Source organism: Sciurus carolinensis, chromosome 6 (genome assembly GCF_902686445.1).
Source record: "Sciurus carolinensis chromosome 6, mSciCar1.2, whole genome shotgun sequence".
Taxonomy (NCBI): Eukaryota; Metazoa; Chordata; class Mammalia; order Rodentia; family Sciuridae; genus Sciurus; species Sciurus carolinensis.
Window position 1 is genome coordinate 66569276 of NC_062218.1, and position 19890 is coordinate 66589165.

At 38.4% G+C, this 19890-nt stretch overlaps 1 protein-coding gene across 2 annotated transcripts in view; it reads left to right on the plus strand.

The window, feature by feature from the left end:
* Rasgrf2 (Ras protein specific guanine nucleotide releasing factor 2) overlaps positions 1 to 19890 on the plus strand; it is a 237870-nt gene that overhangs the window by 86872 nt on the left and 131108 nt on the right. For both annotated transcript variants that reach the window (XM_047556829.1, XM_047556830.1), the window contains exons 5-9: positions 5208 to 5461; positions 9569 to 9648; positions 10037 to 10230; positions 15316 to 15425; positions 16177 to 16295. In XM_047556829.1, coding sequence (XP_047412785.1) covers positions 5208 to 5461; positions 9569 to 9648; positions 10037 to 10230; positions 15316 to 15425; positions 16177 to 16295 — 757 coding nt within the window. The remainder of the gene's footprint in view (positions 1 to 5207; positions 5462 to 9568; positions 9649 to 10036; positions 10231 to 15315; positions 15426 to 16176; positions 16296 to 19890) is intronic.

Here is a 19890-nt window from a genome sequence, read left to right on the forward strand (position 1 = left end):
CATGGCCACCAGTGTCTGCCTGTGGTGGTGTTTTTGTCACTGTGTCCCCGATTGGGAACAGCTTTGGTGTTTCTGTGTCAGTGACGCCCAGATTGCCCTTCAGAGTGATCCAATCTTTGCTGCTGTGGAGAATTCAGTGTGACATTTCTTTCCAGTTCTGAGAATCCTCTTTTGGACTCTCTGGGAAGGATGCCAAAACTAGACATTAAGAGACTAGTATTCTCCAGTTGGGTTAATTAAGTGCTGTTGAAACTCCTGATTTTGTGCTGCTTGCATATTTGGGGAGAATTTTTAAAAATTACCTTCAAAAATATTTCTCTTAACATTGATCTTTAGTGCTATTTAGTTTTTTTACATTTGAGAAGGTTGAATAAATCAATACATCTGCTCAGATTTGTTTTACTGTTGTTGCCTCTGGTTTAATATCTTCATAAGTAACAGACCTTTTCATCTTACTGTCATTTGTCATTGCACAACTGTTGCAAGGAAACAGACACTGGCACACATTCTAGTCCACTGCATTTTGATTTATGTCATTTAGGCTTTGATTCCATGGTCTTAACTGACCCATCTAAAACACTCGGCTTTGTTAATATCATGTAAAAAGCTTCCCATTTAAAGCACTTTTTCTGGACATACATTTATGAGTCTTCTTGATTTTTTTTCTTATTCATATTTTTCCATGTTAAAGAATGATTTCCTTTTAGGTGTAACAAAATTTTAACCACATGTTGCTCAGAATTTGGAATATAAATGATTCTTTGGACTAAGTTGAATATTTTTGGTTTTTAAGAAATAAAAAAGTAAAATAACACTATTCCTTTCTTAGAATTTAAACATCTTTTTTTTTTTTTAACTCTGGTTTGTTATTCTGTTCCAAGATTAATGCTATTGCTTTTCTTTTAATAGTGTGCAGTTGCATGTAAATAAGGATATTAATAAAATCTCATTTTAAATTTTCTTATAGAAGCAGATATTTTAGTAAGTAAGAGAACTAGCTGTTTTTCAGCAGAGAACACCTGTCCAAGTAAATAGCAAAATTTTATTTAAGTTTTCAGTTCAATTAAGTTGATTTTTGAAAATATGTCTGTTACATGGAAAAATAATGGTAAAACATTTTTTACATCTTTCTATCTTCATGATTATTATTATTTGGGAAACCAGTGCTAGGGCTTCATATATTCTAGGCAAGCACTCTATCACTAAGCTACATCTTCAGTCCCAATTCTTTTTTTTTTTTATTGTAAACAAATGGGATACATGTTGTTTCTCTGTTTGTACATGGCGTAAAGGCATACCATTTGTGTAATCATAAATTTACATAGAGTAATGTTGTTTGATTCATTCTGCCATTTTTTTCCCTTCTCCCCCACTCCTCCCACCCCTCCCCTCCCTCTATACAGTCCTTCCTTCCTCCATTCCTGCCCCCCTCCCTAAACCCAACTCCAACCCCAACACTAACCCCTCCCACCCCCCATTATGTGTCATCATCCACTTATTAGCGATATCATTCTTCCTTTGGTTTTTTGAGATTGGCTTATCTCACTTAGCATGATATTCTCCAGTTTCATCCATTTGCCTGCAAATGTCATAATTTTATCATTCTTTATGGCTGAGTAATATTCCATTGTATATATATACCACATTTTCTTTATCCATTCATCAATTGAAGGACATCTAGGTTGGTTCCACAATCTGTCTATTGTGAACTTAGCAGCTATGAACATTGATGTGGCTGTATCTCTGTAATATGCTGATTTTAAGTCCTTTGGGTATAGGCCAAGGAGTGGGATAGCTGGGTCAAATGGTGGTTCCATTCCAGTTTTTCTAAGGAGTCTCCACACTGCTTTCCAGAGTGGCTGCACTAATTTGCAGCCCCACCAGCAATGTAAGAGTGTACCTTTCTCCCCACATCCTTGCCAACACCTGTTGTTGCTTGTATTCTTGATAATCGCCATTCTAATTGGGGTGAGATGGAATCTTAGGGTGGTTTTGATTTGCATTTCTCTTATTACTAGAGATGTTGAACATTTTTCCATATGTTTGTTGATTGCTTGTAAATCTTCTTCTGTGAAGTGTCTATTCATTTCCTTAGCCCATTTGTCGATTGGATTATTTGCATTCTTGGTGTAGAGTTTTTTGAGTTCTTTATAGATTCTGGAGATTAGTGCTCTATCTGAAGTATGATTGGCAAAGATTTTCTCCCACTCTGTAGGCTCTTTCTTCGCATTGCTGATAGTTTCCTTTGCTGAGAGAAAACTTTTTAGTTTGAATCTATCCCAGTTATTAATTCTTGCTTTTATTTCTTGTGCTATGGGAGTTCTGTTGAGGAAGTCTGGTCCTAAGCCGACATGTTGAAGCTCTGGACCTACTTTTTCTTCTATAAGATGCAAGGTCTCTGGTCTGATTCCGAGATCCTTAATCCATTTGCCCCAATTCTTGATTGTAGTAATTTTTAAACCTATTTTTGAACTTGTTAAATAGGGGTTGAATTTAACTTTATTGTCCTTTATGTCCCAAATCAAACCAATGTCTGTGGAAATGGATGTTTACAAACTCATCTCTATATTAATCTTGGTAAAATGTAATTTATATTTATTTATTTATTTATTTATTTATTTTACTTCAAGAGACCACAGTTTGAAGGGGAAATGTTGGGAAATAATATTGGCCAAATTATATTGTTATATTGTGTACATGTATAAATATGTAACAATGAATCACACCATTTTGTTCAAATATAATGCGCCAATTTTTATAAAATGGGAAAAATGAGACCACAACTTGAATTAGTTATGATTCACAGAAATTTCCTACTAGATTTCCCCAGATAATATGCACATAATTTCTTCATACAATTCTATTAAAATGTGCTTAATTCAGGCAGCATGGCACACAACTGTAATTCCAGTGGCTTGGGAGGCTGAGGGAGGAGGATCATGTGTTCAAAGCCAACCTCATCAACTTAGCAAGGACTTAAGCAACTCAGGGAGACCCTATCTCTAAATAAAATACAAAAAAGCGCTGGGGATGTGGCTCAGTGGTCAAGTGCCCCTGAGTTTAATCCTTGGCACTACTAAATAAATAAATAAATAAAAATAGAATGTGCTTAATTTTTGTTGTTCGAGGTACAGCAGCTTTAATGCCTGTGTAAAAATTGACAGTATGGTGTCAACATTGGTAGACAAATGAGAAAATTTTAAATATTGCAAAAGAAAGCTAGCTGTTTAATTGTGTCATAATTTAGACCATGTAGGTAAAATATATGGAAGAAATAAAATAAATAAGGAAGTGTTGAATAGATAACAGTGACACTAAAAAAAGATTTTGTGGTGAATTAATCTTTTCAGTTATCTATGAATTTGCCACCTGCTTTGTTACTGAATCTGTCACAAAGTGGCAAATCTTAATTATTATATAATTTTTATATTTAGAGTGGACTTCATATTTTGGTCCATTATTTTATAGATAAGGAAAGAGAATCTGAATTCAAAGTCTCCCAGCCCATTAAAGGCAGAGCCTTTGAGTTAAGGATCATGATATATACCTGTCTGCTCAGTACCCAGCATTTGCCTGGACATTTAAAAGATACTCAGTAAATGTTTGTTGATTGTCTAAAACACACAGGCCAGGGCACTTTCTCAGATTTGCCCATTGTTTTTCATTTCATACCTAGGGACTTAAAATCAGTTTTAGAGGTTGGCAAGGTTCTACAAAGTAGATTTCATATTAAAGTATATTTCATGTTCTTTTTCACAAAGTAATCATCATTGCAAATCGTTAATCTGCATCTTGCCCATGTGACTGGATAAGTGTCCTTACAATTTAGGAAAGGTCAGTAAAAGTCCACTGAATCTGGTTGCAGCTTCCCTGGCTGTGTGGTATAACCTTGAAATGTAGTTTGCTCATTGATAGGAGGAGGGTTTGAATGATCTCTAGCATGTATTTTTTTTAAGCTTAAGAAAAACAAAACTTGACAACAACAAAAAATTGAACTGATTTAAGGTAGGCAAAGTACTTGAATAGACCATTGTCCAACGATAATACACAAATGGCCAACAAGATCAACATCACTGATCATCAGAGAAATGCGAGTCGAAACCACAGTGAGATATATAACCTCCTATCTATTAGCATAGCTAATATAACAAAACAAAACAAAAATACCAGAAAAGTTGTTTTGGCAAGGATGTGGAGAAAATGGGATACTTGTGCAATGTGGATTGTAAAACAGCACAACTGCTATGGAAAAAATTAAAAATAGAACTGCCTTGTGATCCAGCAATCCCATTTCTGAGTATGTATCCTAAAGAAATGAAGAAAGAATCAGTATCTTGAAGAGATACTTACACACTGATGTTCATAGCAACACTATTGCCAATAATATTCCAGAGGTGAAAGCAACCAAAATGTTCACCAATGGATGAGTGCATATGATATAAAATGATTCGTCCTCAAAACCTTAGTAAATCCTGGCACATTCTACTATGTGGATGAGCCTTGTGGACACGGATGTCATTACACTAAGTGAAATAATCCAGGCACAGAAATACAGATACTGTATGATTTCACTTGTATTATGTGTCTAAAGTAGTGAAGTTCACAGAAACAGAAAGAATGGCGATTACCAGAGTAGTTGTTGCATGGAAGTAGAGTTTCAATTTTGCAAAGCAAAAATGTTTGGAGATCTAGTACAAAAGCATATGAATATTCTGAACACTGCTAAGCTACATACCTGAAAATAATTAAGGTGGGCCTGGGGAGGGAGCTCAATTGTAGAGCACTTGCCTGGCATATACAGGCCCTGGTTCAGTCCCCCCAGCACTGGGGGAAAAAATCATTAAGATGGTAATTTTTTTTTTTTAAACCACAATTTAAACATTTTTTAAAATACAAGATTCTATGTTATTAAAAAATAGTTTATTTTTGAAGTGTTATTAACTCATATGTAATATTATATTCCAGAGTCCATATAGATAGGTCTAAGGAGCTTTAGCTATGGAAAAACAGTTGAACCTGAGAAAATATTATTTTAAAAATCCTTTTTCCTCTCTTGGAGAAAATCTGCAGCTATTCTACTGGAGGCACCATGGGGCGCCAATGAGAGAGCAGTGTTTTATATGACACAGGATGGACACATTCCCTGGTAGGTCCAGAAAGTCAGCCTCACATCTCCCTGAGATTCCTTTTTGTCTTTTGTTCTGCAGGTTCAGAGCTTCATGCGGGGTTGGTTGTGCAGAAGGAAATGGAAGACCATCGTTCAAGACTACATTTGTTCTCCTCATGCTGAAAGCATGAGGAAGAGAAACCAGATCGTGTTCACCATGGTGGAGGCGGAGTCCGAGTACGTGCACCAGCTCTACATCCTGGTCAACGGCTTCCTGCGGCCCCTGCGGATGGCCGCCAGCTCCAAGAAGCCGCCCATCAGCCACGACGATGTCAGCAGTATTTTTCTCAACAGGTTTGTCTTTGCATAAATCTGAGAGTCGTGGGAAGAACCTGTTGGTATGTCATAAAAGAATTTTATAGGTTTTCAAACGGTCTCAAAAATTAATCTCTACGATGTTAAAAATAAGAAAGTTATCTTTGCATTCATCAGTTCAAATTTGCACATCTCTTGAATCTTGGCATCACATTTCCTCAGTTGTCTTCTTTGTTTGACTTACATTTTCTTGCCTGTGTGTGTGTGTGTGTGTGTGTGTCTGTGGGGGAGGGTGTTATGGGAAAGAGAGTCCCCCTTGCAACTGAGGGAAACAGACTGATTAATGGGTCTTAAGATGCAGTTTACACGGAGGTATTTTAGGAAGAGTGAAAACTAAGAATTCTCCCTGAATTCATTTGTTCAACAAATATTTATAGTATTCTTATTGCTGAGGATTAATTAACAAAATAGAAAATCCTACCTTTCATGGAACTTAAATTTTGATGTGAGAAGAAAGACAATGAATAGTGAATAAATGAAATGCATGGTCTATTCTATGGCTATCAGTGCCAGGAGAAAAATAAAAAGGGATAGGAGAGAAGGGAAGAGGAGTGCTTGGATGTTTTACTAAAATTTTAACGACTTGTTTGTTTTTGAGTAGATAATACACTCACATGATACAAACATCAAAATAATATGAAAAAAATTCAGAGTTGAATTCTTATCCTCTGTTCACCCCATTCTGCCCAATTTCTCTACCTATTTTTATTAATTTTTTATATCCTTATGACAAATCCTTTGATTTAGATATAAACATACTACTTTATCTCCCTCCTTCTTACACAAAAGACAATGATGGGTAACAGAAGAGAAAGGAGCCCTAATCCCTTTAGAAGTTAGGAAAAAGAGCCAACAAAGAAGAGAGAAGAGGATTAGTTAGCAGCAAGAGGGAATGAATACCTATGACAGAAAGGTCAAATAAAACAACTGAGCACTGACCATGGGTATATCAACTTGGAGCTTATTGGTAGCTTTGATGAACGGTGAAAGCCTGATTGGGGAGCTTAGGAGAGAATGGTGTAGGGTGTAGGAAACACAGAGGGTGGGTAAAGAAAATTCTTTCAAGGCAAGTTACTATAAATAGAAGCAGAGAACTAGGGTAGTACCTAGAGGTAAATAAAGAGGAAAAAATGATGCAGGAAAGGGAGGGGAGGATTGCTGGAGCAGCAAACTTGTATAGGCAAAACTAGAGAATGCGATACACCAGTGAAAAGACTGGCATTAATGGGAGCATGAGCAGGGAGGGAACAAAGGAAGGAAGAGGACAAGGACATATGTAACTAGGAAGTAAGGACATCAACTGGAGTGCAGATGGAGAGGAAATGTCGGAGCTGGATGAAACAGGAGAAGGTATGAAACAGTGATCAAGTAGAGCCAGGAGCACAAATGGATTAGGGAACTGTAGTGCAGTTGCTGAGCAGCACTGTGAGCCCATGTGAGTATGTTAGGCTCGTGGTGGTCACTAAGACCAGTCTGTATAGTTGCATGTTTTTCTTTAACTACTTTTAGTTGCATGGATGCAGGTGCAGGTGGGTGGAGGGTTGATTTTAACTGGGATTGGTGTTGTGCGAGGCTAATCTGATGAAGTGAGAAAAGTACAACAGAGTTGAAAGTGTCTGCAGAGAAGAGATGTAATGACACATGGAATCTATACTTTGTAGAAAGGGGTTTTGGTCAGTGCAAAGGGGGTTAGATCTGTGAATTTAAATCCTGTCAGTATGAAAGGATTTTTGGAATCAGAGTCTTAAAGACAGCAAACTGAAACATTAGGAGGTGGTCCGAGAACTGAGATAGGAATAAGATGCAGTTATTAACAGGGACAAGGTCTACAATACAATCAGTGGGGGTGTTTACTGGGGTCAGCTGGGAATGAGATGTTTGGAGGAGGTGTTCAAAGACCTGCGAGGCCAGGATATTGAAATGCGGCTTGTGTGCATGGTGGAATCATGGTGTAGGGGATAGGGATGACAGAGGAGTAGTAATTATGAGTAGTGTTGGAGAAAGTGAGCTGCTGGCTAAGATCTCCAGATGTCAGGAAGAATGACTAGCACTCTGGATAGCTACAGAAAAGAAGGCTAATGAGCAGTGCATGATAAAATTAGATTAAAAGCTAGGAATTTTTGTTGAGAGGAAGGAGGGACATTTCCTCAGTTGAGTGGCAGTGTCCATGGCTCTACTCAAGTATGTGAGACATCCTGAGGGGCCTGAGTGGGAGCTCTTCATCATCAGGCAGTACAGCTAGTATTTTGGTGATATGTCAGTCAACAAAGCATGCAGTTGTAATAGTTCTGATGACTGTGGATAGGATTGCAGACCACAAGGTCAGATAGAGAGTTGTTGTTAGAGCCTGTGACATGCTGATTTTAGGTTGTGCCTAGTGGTTTGTATCCATTGGTTTGCTTGATCTGAAACTTGAAAAGCTAGGTGTATTATATTGTTTAAATTCAGAATTAGACATTGTGCCTCTTTCTGGGAGGCTAGATCATAAGCTTTACCTGTAGATGTGAAGGTTTACCATAATTGTTCTAGGTAGATTTGAAGAGGTATGCTTTTAAAGGTGAGACCTAAATGGTGTTTCTTATCATAAATGTTGTTTAACTAGATTCCCTTTCCTTGCCCTTGAAATTGAAGCCCCAGGCAAGTCAGTTGTTTTGAATTTCAACATAGGGTTTATACTTAAGAAAATGCAATCTGCCTAAGTATATACAGCATTGTTTCATCTGTCTTCTAACTATCCAGGTATCAAAATATGAAGGTGGACATATCAGTTTTCACTGTAGGACAGAGCAATACCTCTCAGTGGAGGGAATTCTCTGCTTATAGACTTGGAAGGGCTGGAGGAGTAAAGCTGCCTCTGGAGCATTGAATTTAAGGGCACAGCACCATAGGTGTGACCTAGAACTTAGAAATACTGCCATGACCACTACCACCCTAACAGACCCATGAAACTGTTCTAAAATGAGAATGCAGAGGCTGGGTACTGAAATTGCCCATACATATCCAAGGAACATCAACAATAGAAATGTGGTCTACTTCAGCCTTCCATGTCTTACCAAGTGCATCTCTTGGTGGAAATGAATTTACATCCAGAGCACAGATTCAAGGAAGTCTGGGAAATGTAGTTTCAGCTTGTCACTCTCTCTGCCTAGAATGAGGGTAGAATGCTAATTGAAAGAAAATTCATAGGACCTACCAAACTGGATGTGGATGAAATCCTTGGATAACAAAAGGATTCATTGAAATTTCTATAAAAGAAAAAATCACCATCTTCAAACTCTATTCAATTTATTTTTGGAAATAATAAGAACTGTTTGTTATAATAGATTTTGATACAAACCAAGGTATCTTGTTGACATGAATAATTCTGCACTTAATTTTGCCAATGTGTTAGTTGAAAGGTTTCAAAGGCTCATTGCAGTAGGCTAATTCTAATGAGGAGAAAGAAAAAGATATTTTGACTTTGATGATTACCCTTCTTGGTCCTTGTAGGAATTTAGATCCCTAATTTATGCATAGTCCTCATTTTAGTATCTGTGCACATTTCTTTTAGAAGAATTTTACATTTCTGTTTTGAGTAACTTAAGAATGGTTAGAGTCCTGTCAAAATTTTTGCTATGGATTTTTCCCCCTACCACCTTCTATAAAAACTCATTTTCATGAGAGAGACCTTTTCTTGAGTTTTCTAGAATCAAATATGAAAATAAAAAGAATCATCATTTTAATTTTCTGATTATCAGTTGAAGTGCTGCATTCTAACAGCAGAAAGTTCACTTACAAATGATGAAGAGGGTCATAAGACAATGATTTGGTGCTTCCAGTCCTCTGATATTGGAAGCATATCTCAGAATTTTGTTTTTGGTTTTTTTTTTTGTTTTTTTTTTTTTGGTTTTTGAGGTTGCCTAAAGAAGAAACACTTTTTGAAGGCTAGTATGATCCATGTTATTATTGGATACACAGTTTGGTGGCCCTGTGAGGCTGGCACATCATGTTTATAGTAAGGCTTTAAGTAATGATGGGACTTTTTTTTTTTTTATGAAACAGACACTTTATAGTGACTAAATTGTATGATCTTTTTATTTTTCATAGTGAAACCATTATGTTTCTTCATGAAATATTTCACCAAGGACTAAAGGCAAGGATTGCAAACTGGCCTACTTTAATTTTAGGTAAGTGCATTCATTAAAGATTTTCTCATGGAATGGCTACAGTTAGAGTATAAGAACTTATACGTTGTTCAGCCTTAGCTGTCTGAATGTCCCTGTTGACATTGGGTTTCCTTAGCCACCAGGAGTCTGTGTCATTGCACTTTGTTCTTTGGGCCCTGCCTCAGCAGTTAGCTTTTGACTCCTTCCCTTTGTCATAGGTCATTTGGGGCTGGAGTCACTTTCAGTCTCTGGGTACATTCTATCCAACACAAATAGGTTATTCAGGCACGAGGACTAGGGCCCCATGTTTGTGTGACACCTGGTGCTAGGAGCCTGTCTGTTCTTCCTGTTGAGTGTAGATGATTTACCAGGCACCAAGGGAAATAGCATGTTTACTTCTCTTTTCCAGCTGATCTGTTTGATATTTTGCTCCCCATGCTGAACATTTATCAAGAATTTGTGCGAAATCACCAGTACAGCCTCCAAGTCCTTGCCAACTGTAAGCAAAACAGAGATTTTGACAAACTCTTAAAACAGTATGAAGCCAACCCTGCCTGCGAGGGGAGGATGCTGGAAACCTTCTTGACCTATCCAATGTTTCAGGTAAATTGCTTGAGATGCATTCTATAAACCTTGCTTGGAATGCATTTTATAAGCCATTGGTTCCAGCTCAGTGTGACTGATGCCTACTGTGAGCAGCACAAGGCATATAAGTATGTATAAGTATAAATGAAGAGTTGTGCATCATATGACATTGTCTTATGCCTGGCCCTGAGAAAAACATGTTTTCTGTCTAGAATATATAAGAAACCAGGCATTTTTGGTGATTTTCAGTTAATTATTAATTAGTTAATTTTGTAGTGCTGGGGATTGAACCCAGGACCTCTCAAAGACTAGGCAAATGCTCTACCATTGAGCTACATCCCCAGCCCAGAATGTTGGCATTTTTGAAGCAAATAATTCAGGAATGAATTTTTTGAAAAGCTGCACAGTTTTCTCTTTATAGAAAGATTCCACACAGACCTCTTTCATTGGAGTCTCCTCCTCCAGCATGTTTAAAAATATTATTAGGTTTACAGAAATAGGATTCTGTGCAAATGTTCCAGTTTGTGCTGGTTGCATAAATGTTTCATGGGACTGCTGCGACTGTGGGGAAGGCCTCTGTTTGTGGCCCATCCTCCTGCCTTGTCTTGATTGCCATTGAGTTTCCTTTGGCTGCAGTTCTGGGGAAGGAAAGGAGGATCCCCTGGTTACAGAGACTGTGGAGACTTCAGAACCAGAGGCCCTGCCTGAACCTGGGGGACACTTGGTACTCACTCAGGTGGCCTTGTTAAGTTGGGGCTATTACCTGAGATTCATTTTTTGGGTCTAGAGCAAACCAAGGATACAAGGCTACTTGTGTCTTTTCTGTGTCTAGGGCTTTGCCATTAAAAGTTCTGAAGCGAGAAGGGCAGAGGCCAAAATGTGTATTGAACCTCCTGTTCTTTTGAAAAGTGTTGATTTTGTTCTTTTGGAAAGGTATTGAGTGTTCCCATTGTGGAATTTATGGGGCTTTTGGTGAGTCCTCCAAATTGTCATGTGGCAAACTGATTCTACTAATCATGTGTATTATGGTTACTGTGGGAGCTTTGTCCTCCTGAGCAGGCGACTGTGACCCAAGGCCCATCATTTTGTAGCCTCAGAAAGAAATGTTACTGTGGTTCATAATTGTTTGTCCTTAAGTTCGTTAGTCTTGCTTGAAATCCTGGAAGTTGCCACAGAAATTTAGTAAGATTTTTTAAAAACCAGAAGGATGCATTTGAAACCACTTAAGTATAGTGAAATTTTATAATGTTATTTTATAATGTTATTTTTTTATGGAACTAAATTGTTTGAACTCTTTGCCTCTGAGGAAATATTTCACAAGAAAAGTTTTGAACATCTATTTTATTATATTCTTGACTGGAAATTTAAGATTTACTCACAGTGAAACATTTTATATAATGTGTAATTCCTCTAATATGTGATTCTATTTGAATTTTGAATTTGGGGCATTAACCTCTAGTTATGATTCAATATTCCAAATTTTATCTGTTCAACTGTCCCAAGTCAGATGACTGTGCAAATTTAGAGTTGTGACAGACATATGGAACATTCAAAGAGGGACCTAGTTTCCTTCTCACAGCCCATTGAAGTTTATCTACATGTTATTTAATTCCCTCTTGATCCGCTCAGTGTTTTAAAGTGGCAGAACTGCACCTGCGCTGTAGATGAGGTGCCCAAGTATAGTTGAATGTGGGGGGCTTGGAAAGGTCTTTAGAATTTCTTAAAAATGTTGGGCTGGGAATGTATCTCAGTTGCTAGAGTACTTGCCTAGCATGAACAAGACCCTAGGTTCAATTCTCGGCACCGCCCAAAAAACCCACAAATTTTCTTAAAAATGCAGAGACATTTTTCTACTGTCTTCCCTTCCTCTCCTTACAGTTTAAAACCATCTCATAATATCAGAAAAAGGACACTGGGTTGGGGACTGTCAAGGAGACCTGACATTTCACTCATCCTTTGGTTCTTATACTGGGGAAAATAGTTGAAGCAACCTTAATCTCCATTTATTAATCTCAAAGCACATGCAGCTAGGCTCTAGTTATCTCCAAGCACTCCAGTTCTCTGACTCTCTAACCCCAGGGGGCCTTTGTGGTTCTGACAGTTTGGGTTGGGTAACCATGTGGTGCTGAAGGGACTAATACCTAGGAACCCACCCCCAAATTGTGGTGACCCCCAAGCCCTAGAATCATTAGTTGTAGGGTCAGATATCCCCTGATATCCCCTGATCTCTGGTTTCTTCCAGACCAGGGTTACCAAAGAAAGGCCTGCAGCTTATAAGAGCCTTTGCTCTGGGAGAAGCTTCAAACAAAGTATTTAGCCAGACTAAATTCAACTGAAAGAAATGAGCAAATTGAAAGGACATTGAATTGTCTTTATTTGCATAACTATTTTGAATGTACCAAGAAGAGAAATCATCAGAGATTTCTGCCTGAGGGCTTGTGCCCCTTGTGTCCCTCATCTGTCTTCTTTACTTGGCATGTCTCCGTCTTGCCTCTTCTCAAAAAGAAACCTTGTGAACCAATTGGGGCACTAGAAGCTTGAAACTATTTTCTTACTGGGTTAATTCTATCTTTTTTTTGTTCCCTTGTGGTCTTTCATTAATGATGTGAAATAGCCATGAAGGTATTTGCTCCCTCAGAGGGTCCGGGACGAATCGACTTCCCTCTGTATACATTGAATTAGCAGTGGTACTTTTGTCTTGCTCCCTCATAGGGCTGGACATCTTGGGATGAGGCTAGGGTTTCACATACTTTCAGTTGGAGGACAACAACAATGGAAGAGGTGACCCTGATTCATACTGTCAGGGGGACTCTGACCCAAACTTTTTCTTGAGCCTATATATGGGGGCAGATTGGCTTGGGAGCAGAAGGAAAGGGAGAGGTGATTGGAAACTTTTAGTCCATATATGTGTGAAAGAGAAAGGGTGATTTTATTCTACCTCCTTCTGTGACTTTTGTTAAGTAAATCAGTTACTGCTGTTAATTGAGCGATGTTGAACTGTGGGAACAGGAGGAGTTGTAGAATTTGGATGGTGCTGTGTAATTATGTCCAGCTGAACTCTCAGACCAGTAACTCCAAGTATTTCAAGAAATTTGTTATGGAAAATAATGTAGTCATTAACACAATTTTTATTTAGCCAAATCAGTGGCTTGATGGGTATTGTTTAGATTGGCCTCAGGAGATCGTGAAATCTGCTCCTGATGAGAACAGCACTGTTAGATGTCTCCGGAAGGTAGTCACTTGCTGCTCTATCCAGTAATTTACTGGAGAGCAAGCTAATTAATGTTGGTGAAGTGACAAGTACTTGTGCCATTATTGAAAGGAGAATCATGATTCATTTAGAGTTACTATGATTTTTGGGTTTTCTTTTTGGGAAACAATTTGTAATCAGCTCTTGAAAACACAGATGAGTTCTTTGCAGAGTCTTCTGCTCCTCAGCACAACTTCCTTTGCCTGCTTTTTTGGCAGTTTTAGTACCTCTGTTCTTCCACCAGAAAGTAGAAAGGGCCAGTTACCAAATTCAGCTCCCTCCACTTAATCTTAGCCAGGGAGCTCTTTAAAATAGATACAACTAATGGAGGAGGATCTTGAAGCTATTGACTAAACTTAGTTTTGTGGGGTTTCAGTGCATTGTAAGTAGTCAGGCTCTCCCACTCCTGCCCCTTTGTTATGAAAAATTTTCTACATTGACTGTTGATTGGCTTGCTTTTTTGTGGAACTACTAACTTTGTTGCAAACCTTTATTGATCATGGGATTGTGCTAATGAAAGGGGTATCTGAAAGCATATTTATCCCAGGAGACTTCTCTATGTGGGGCAGCCCTGAAGATGTCTGTAAATGAAGAGGCAGAAAGCTTCCTCCATAAGCCCTAAGAGAGAGGGACTCTGATGTCCTGCCCTCCTTTGACTGAGTGGTCTGTCTGCTTTCTGAAACTTTCACTGGACCAGCAAGCACTGTTTGATGTCTGTGCCGGTGGGTTCGCTGCCAACTGTGCTGGTGCATAAAGGTAGCCACTTGGAAAATATTAGTAAATAACTTCTGAAAGCCACCCCTGCCCAAGAGCAAAAGCAGATACACAGAAAGAGCCACCAACCCTTCAGGACAGAATGGAAGAACTGCACACAGGGCTGTGGCAAACTGGTTTTCTGTCCTCATATTCCAAGGTTCTTTGAAGTTCTGACTGAGGCTCTGGTTTCCATAGAAGCAATCTAGTGAGAGGGCTCTGAGGGGCACGGGGCAGTGCCCCACTTGAGCCTGGCCCACAGCTGGATCTACCACTTACCATGAGGCTGCCTTGGACAGGTCACCAAACCTCTTCACACTTCATTTTCTTACCTGTGAAGTAAGGAAATCCTACGTTGAGAACAAATGCTTATGTTGTTGGAGGATCAGAGCATCCCTGGCCACAGTAGGCAGTGCTGCGGGAGCTGCGGCTCATGCTGCAGTCTCTGCTTTCTAAAAAAAAAAAAAAAACTATTTTATAAGCCAGTAAAGCTTATATGTCAAATCATTATAAACTGAGTCAAAATCTCTGCTCTGGTCTATTAAAATCCTCACATGGTTGGTGGAGTTTCTCAGATAGCTGGTCTGTTCATAAACCAAAATACAAAGAATAATCTGTGAATGCCTTTTACTGCTCAAGGGTGCATGGGGATAAAGTAGGATCAGATTGTTGTAGTGTTGAACATATCTTCTCTGAGGTTTTAAGAGAACTTTGCTCCAGGACTACACACTTTTAAAAAATCATGTAAACAGACAAAAATATCTAGAATGCAGATGCTAGAGACTTCAGGTTTCTATATGTTTCCCTGTGAGCCAGTTTTTGAAAACTGTCATTCACAAATTTATGGCTTTATAAAAATTTTAAGAAACAATAGTTTCTTTGAACTATAACACTTTATTATTTATGATAACCTTTTCTTGTGAAGTTTTTTTTTGGTGTGTGTTAAATTTGAAGCATAGTTCATTTTATATGTGTTTCTTTAAAAAACTATTTGTAAAACAATCAAAACTGTAAGAGTAGCAATGAGTTTTTCAGAGTAGAGAATGTCCCCATGTCACCCATCCTGACCTCATGCTCACACTGGCCTTGTTTGCATTTAGATTCCCCGGTATATCATCACACTGCATGAACTTCTGGCCCACACACCCCATGAGCATGTGGAGAGGAAGAGCCTGGAGTTTGCTAAATCAAAACTCGAGGAACTGTCCAGGTATGCAGAGAACTTACAGTAAAGGCTTGAGATGGGAAAGCAACAAGTGAGTCTTCTGCGAATCCAGGAACAAGGAGCCCAAAATCCAACGTCTCAGAGTCACTTAAAGTTTAATGCGAGCCTGTGAGATAATACTGAATCATCATTCACATTAATTTTAACCAAGAAAAAAAAATATCTTTGGAAAAACTTTTATAGCATGTGAATTTATGTAATTAAGATTAGGCGTATTTTGGTTTAAGTTTGGAAATGTTCACATTTTTTTCATCATAATAGAAAAGTAAATTTCAGTTGCATTTTGTATTCAGATTTAACAAAAAGCCAGAGAATGTACAGTTCATTTTCTAGTAGCTTTTTGTCGTTACAGGCATTTATTTACATCTGTGTTCCTTTGGCTTATAAGGGATAGATGGTATAAGGGTCTCCAATGTACTGCATGTCTAGGAAATGACACTAATTTCAATGAGCTGTTGATAAAATAGTATGTTGCTTTTCAGTTCCTTTCAAAGCAAGTATTCCAAGGATGCTCACAATCACTGACCCACTTCCGTCTCCAATCTTCATGCACAATGGTCTTGCTTTGGGTTACAACCCACTGAAGCCTAGAGGTCCAATCTTTTTGCCCCACAGCCCCAGTTACATCAATACAAGTTCAAAACCGAGCTTCTCAGGTGCAGGCTCATCTTTGCTTATTCATGTGCTAGGGCACTTGCTGATGTCTTACTGCCACCCTGTCTGCTGTGTCTGACAGGGTGATGCACGATGAAGTAAGTGACACTGAAAACATAAGGAAAAACCTCGCCATCGAAAGAATGATAGTAGAGGGCTGTGACATTTTGCTGGACACCAGCCAAACTTTCATCCGCCAAGGTAAGTCCTTGTGAAACAGACCCATGACTTACGTCTGTCACAGTGTCTCTGGCAGATCCAGGGATGCATTCTGGAGCAGGTCTGGCTTAGCTGTGTGAATGGTGCAGTTCCTACAGGACACCCTTGTGGCCTTGACCGAGGCTGTGGTTGAGGCCCACCTCTGTGCTGTTTCTTTTCAGGGGCCATGAAACACAGCAACACAATAATAGTAAAGCACCAGTGGGACAGTAAGTTACACTCTGACTGGACTCTCCTCCTCAGTGGACCGGACATTCTCTACAGCTCCAAGGAGGACAGGTCGGTCTGGCCAATTGGAGTGGCAATGCCAGGTGGTGACAATATCCAGGCAAAAGCCCAAGAGAAACTTGCATTCCTCAAAGCCCTTTCACATAAGAGTGGGGATAATGTCCGAAGTGAAAACAGCTGTCTCTTGTTCCCATTTTTCATCAGCACTTCTGGATCAGCCCCACATGATATCATTTGATTCAACTGGTAACTCCAGTTACCAGATGGAATCTCTCCTGACTGACCCCGGCCATGCTTTGGCAATTGCGAAGCTGTCCATGTTTGTGGAGTGTACTTTGGTGTCATCACCTGGTAAATTAAGCTTTTGAAGAGTTGAAGATATTTGTGCCAGAAGCTGTGGAGAAGCAACAACCGGACAATGCACATCCTCCTCAGCTCTTATTTCAAAGTGCAAGAAGTCAACCCCATCCGTTATTTTTAAGTGCTTAGGTATTTGCAGGGAGGGGTGCAGTGGTTTTGAACAATCAACACAGTATCTTGCACACATTTACAATTGTGAATTTGGTGAGGGAGTGGAGCATAAGTTTGGAGATTGAATTCATCATAAAGGCAGCTTCTGGTTATGATGTGCCAATATCATTTGAAGATAGTAGCATTGCCATTGCCTACCATAATGTGCTGCTTGAAATCTTTTATTTTACCTCATCAAACTGGATCTTGTGCTGTGCACATTAATTTTGGTACAGAATACTTTAAAAGTTTAATGCATGCCATTCTATTTTTCATTATTTATTTATAAGGAGAGAAAATACACATATGTTAAGGTTGGTAGCATGTTTGGGGAAATGATTCCTTCTCCCATTTTTGGCTTTGGATACTAAGTTTTCTTTAAATCAGAGTGGAATACACTGCTGAGAACGTCAGGTCTTTGCAATTCCCCTTCTATTCCTGTGCATGGTCTGTGCCCTGTATTGGCTCCTGCCTGCTCAGCACTTGCCATCTCTGTGCCTTCATTTGTGCTGTTCCCAGTCTGGGGCCAGGAAAACCCTGATCTCTTTTGTGCCTATGAAAAGTCTGCTTGTCTGACCAGGCTCAGGTCAGATACCTCTAAGGCGCCTTTTGATGTCCTCTTCCTCCCCATTCTCCAGTTACCTCCGCTCAGCCTTCCTCTTCCTTTCCAAGGCCCTTTGTTGATGGTGCATGTTTTGTCTTTTTGTGTCTGGGTACTGTTTGCATGCCTCTTCCAGGAGCTGTAAGCTTTAAAGGGCAGCACTTATGAATTTTTTCTGCCTTGCCTTGTCCAGTATGATGCTTTACAAGATAGCAACCAAGAAAATGGGTGAATTGCAATTGTGATTGTAAGATATTTTATGTATTTTTTTGTATTTGGAGTCACCAAAAATGCCTACTAATTGACATGTGCTTTATAATATGCAAGGAAGGAAACAAAGTTTCTGTTACCAGCATACAATTTCTGAAAAGACTTTTGATTGAATGAAATTATTACCCATATATATTTGATATATTTCTAAAAACTTGACTGTATTGGTGTGAATTTGAAAAAGTACCAATAATGAAAAATGATGAAAGATCTAATATATTGAATAGGTCATATCATTTTCCCTTGTACTTGGAGAAAAAGCTATCCTGCAGCACTTCTCCCTTGAAGTCATGTCCATGTTCTTTATTTCTTGTTGTGTACCACATATTTAAGGTACTTCTGTCAGCTATTACTATTTGTGATGTTATCATTGTATTGATGTTGATATGATGATTTGCCTTTCAGTAGTATTTTTCCACAATTTGACCTAGTTATTCTGTTTAGGAATTATTCAATAAAGATGGTTTCTGAATATCAGTCCTTAATCTCAAAGTAGAAAGTCGTCAATTACAGTTTGGAAGGCGTGTACTGATTTACTTTGGTTGCTCCTGTTATCATTTTTTCTAAATACTTTTAACAGGCTTTAAAGCCCATCAGGGTATTTTTTTAGATTTGCTATGCTTTAAAATTTCACGGGACTCTATTTTATGTGAAGCAGACTACAATTTCTCTGATGGTGTGCTAGTATTTGTGTTCATTCTAGCATGTGTGTTTGCACATGTATGTGTGTGCTTTCAACCTTCTGCCAATTTTTATTCTAAGGATTAGAAAACATAAGTAATCCAGGTCCTCTGAATTTACTTTCTGAAATCTAAATTTTGTTGAATAAATGTATAAATATCTGAGGCAATAAGATGAAGATGGTATAGGTCAAATCCTATCTCCCTCACTTCCTTGCTGGGTAATATTGGGCAATTTACTTAACCTCTCTTTACCTCTGTTTCTGCTCCTTAAATTGGAGTTAATGGTAGCATCTATCTTTTAGGACTGTTGTGGATATAAAATGAGCTAATGTTCACAAAAGCTCCTAGACTATTGCCTGAGAGATTATGACATTCACTTTAAAAACTAAGATCCAAATTCTGGAATGAGTTTCTATTTCTAACAACATGAAATATATATGAATATTTGTTAGAAGATAAAGGCACTCTAAATTGACATTTTGTACAAACCCATTATGCATTGTAAACATTGTCTTGTGGACATACCAATCAGGAAAATTAAATAAAGGTGACAATATGTAGTGAAATATTTTAAGAAGGAGACATGGACTGGTCTAGCACTTTAGTCATTCCCAAACTCTAAATTGTGTGCTTTCTACATACCAGTGTATTTTGGACTTGTAGCACAGGGTCTAGAAATAATTACATCTTCTCAAGTGCCTAATCCAATAACCTGGAAACTGCTCTTCATTATTTTATTTTTTTTTCACTCCTGAGTGGAATGAAGAATAAGGGTATTAACCAGTCTAGAGGCCATTGCCCAGGAATTCAGTGATCGAAATAACAGAAGTTTTGTTGTAAGTTGACCCCAATTAGATAGACTGATGATCAGCATGCTCAGGACCAGGCCTTAGTAATAGTTTGTTACAGATTTTTTTCTCTTATTAATTTATATTAACTAGAGAGAAATATTTTCTTTAATTCTTATGAGTGTGTTGAAATATCATGTCAAACCTAAAATGAAATGTGAAAAAACTACTTAAAATGTTGTTTTCCAAACATTTTATTTTATACACCAAACTGTTGAAATTTCTGTTTTTAATTCAGATGTGTAGATTTGTGTCCATACCTAATGCACATATTCTCCTGCTTGGGTGCGAGGTGAATAGTTATATAGATTAAGCGTATCAATATATGGTTACCAAGGAAACATTTATTTTTATACTTCAGAGCTGAAATTCACATAATTGCTAATATATGAGCTAACAGTGTGTTGTCATTTCTGACTTAGAAAAATCACCAAATT